General features: G+C 59.0%; 1 protein-coding gene across 1 annotated transcript in view; it reads left to right on the top strand.

Moving 5' to 3' along the window:
- Positions 1 to 2269, top strand: part of CACNG8 (calcium voltage-gated channel auxiliary subunit gamma 8) — a 21071-nt gene that overhangs the window by 12349 nt on the left and 6453 nt on the right. The window contains 2 exon segments of the mRNA XM_024742201.1: positions 397 to 537; positions 1919 to 2265. Of these exon segments, the coding sequence (XP_024597969.1) occupies positions 397 to 537; positions 1919 to 2265 (488 nt within the window).

Here is a 2269-nt window from a genome sequence, read left to right as displayed (position 1 = left end):
GAGAGGAAGGGAAAGAGCATGCGAGAAGGAAAAAGAGAGAGGGAGAGGGTCCACAGAGAAATAGAGAAGTTCCGAGGGGGAAAAAAAGAGAGAGGGAGAGTGATTAGAGAAATAAAAGGGAAGAAAAATATGCCAAGAGAGAGAAAAATAGAGGAAGAAAGAAAAAGACACAGAAAAAGAGAGAGGCAATCAGATCGAGAAAGAGAGAAATTTTAAAGAGGAGAGAAAGTGAGACAATAACAGAAAATAACCAGGCAGAGAAGGAGAATTGGAGAACCAGCGAGAGAGAAGCGGAGACGGAGGCAGCAGGAGGCGCGGGGCGCCAGGGGGCCAGGCGGCCGTGTCTGACGCCCTGGTTCCCACTCCCCATCTCTCCCCATACTCTCCTTTCTCCAGGAGTCGTCCGGGCCTCCAGCATTTTCCCCATCCTCAGCGCCATCCTGCTGCTGCTCGGGGGCGTGTGCGTGGCGGCCTCCCGGGTCTACAAGTCCAAGAGGAACATCATTCTGGGAGCAGGGATCCTGTTCGTGGCAGCAGGTGAGAGGCAGAGGGAGGGGGCGGCCCACCTGCGAGCGCGCACTTGTGTGTGTGCGCGCGCGCTCGCCTGCAAAGCTACCCTGCTCGGGCGCTCCCTGGGGCCCGGAGCCTTCCTAGGCTCTCCCCAAGCTCCATCGCCACCCGCTGGGCGAGGTAGGTGTCGCCTTCCGGTAGTCTTCTGGGCGAGTGAACCCAGCACAGACAGGTGTCTGTCTACCGCGGAATCCGGTATGCCAGGAGTTTAGATTCCAAAGCTTGCGGTCCAGGAGACGGAAGGGGAGGAGCTTGGGAGAGGGGTTGGGCCCTTGAGGCTGAATTCGGTCTTGAAGACGGAGAAGACAGACCTGAGAGGGAGAAAGTGATTTGGATTCAGATGGGGAGGAGCCTGCTCTAGGGGGCGGAGCCTCGTGGGCTCCGGTGTACCCAAAAAGGGTCTGGTCCTGCGAAAGCATCCAGACCAACTCGGTAGTGAGGGAGGGCATTAAGGGGCAAGACGCCCTTTCTACTCGAAGTGAGTAGTATTGGGAAATTCGAGGAGTCAGCCTTTCTGAAGGGATGGAATCCAGAGGAGAAGGGGGAAGATTTAGCATAAACAGCAGGGGATGCTTTGGAGTTGGATCAAGATCTGCAGGGGGTGGGGCTTGGAGGATTTGAAAGACCGGGCTAACTACACCTGGGACGGGGGAGGAGCCTGACCGCGATCCTCAGGGGGCAGGGTTTAGCAAGCTGGAGGCGGGGCTTAGAGTAGACGGGAGACCTGCTTTAGTAAGAGTAGTATGGGGGAGACCTAGAATAGAGGATAATCATGAAAGAGTTCAGATCAGCCAGAGTCAGGGCCTAGAGAGTCAGAGCGGGATTACCTCATTAACTAAACGAGCGGAGGGTGAGGCCTAGGGAACACCAAGATTTATAAAGTTAAGAGTGGAGTTAGACCAGTCAGGGTAAGGCCAGGAAACCCCAGCCAGGGTCATCTTATCAAGGGCAGAGTTTAGGCCAGCGAGGAAAGGGCCTGGGCCATCTGGGGAGGAGTTTAGACCATCTGGGGCAGGGCTTGGGCCATCCCGGAGGGATCTGGACCATTAAGGGTGATCCTAAACCTTCTGGGTGGGCCCTGGACCAACTGGGGCGGAGTTTAGACCGACCAGGGTGGGCTTTCGACCAACAGAGTGGGACCTGAATTAGCTGGGGATGGTGGACCATCCGAAGCAGGATTTGGGGCCCTTCGGGGCGGGGCCTGGGCCACCTGGGAAGAAATTTAGACCATCTGGGAAGGGGCTTGGACCATCTGACGGTGGAGCTTAGGCCAACATGGGGCGGGGCCTGGGCTGGCCAGTGGGCGGGGCGGTCTGGACCATCTTCCCGTCTGCCCCTCCCCGCCCAGGCCTGAGCAACATCATCGGCGTGATCGTGTACATCTCGGCCAACGCGGGCGAGCCGGGCCCGAAGCGGGACGAAGAGAAGAAGAACCATTACTCGTACGGCTGGTCCTTCTACTTCGGCGGGCTGTCGTTCATCCTGGCCGAGGTGATCGGCGTGCTGGCCGTCAACATCTACATCGAGCGCAGCCGCGAGGCGCACTGCCAGTCTCGCTCGGACCTGCTCAAGGCCGGCGGGGGCTGGGGCGTCGCGTCTCCCGGCGGCGCCGGGGGCCCGGGCTTCGCCTCCACGGACATCTCCATGTACACGCTCAGCCGCGACCCGTCCAAGGGCAGCGTGGCCGCGGGGCTGGCTA

This window comes from Neophocaena asiaeorientalis, unplaced genomic scaffold, assembly GCF_003031525.2.
Source record: "Neophocaena asiaeorientalis asiaeorientalis breed wild unplaced genomic scaffold, Neophocaena_asiaeorientalis_V1.1 scaffold614, whole genome shotgun sequence".
Classification (NCBI taxonomy): Eukaryota; Metazoa; Chordata; class Mammalia; order Artiodactyla; family Phocoenidae; genus Neophocaena; species Neophocaena asiaeorientalis.
Note: the sequence above shows the minus strand (reverse complement) of the source record. Positions and strands in the feature narration are given on the sequence as shown.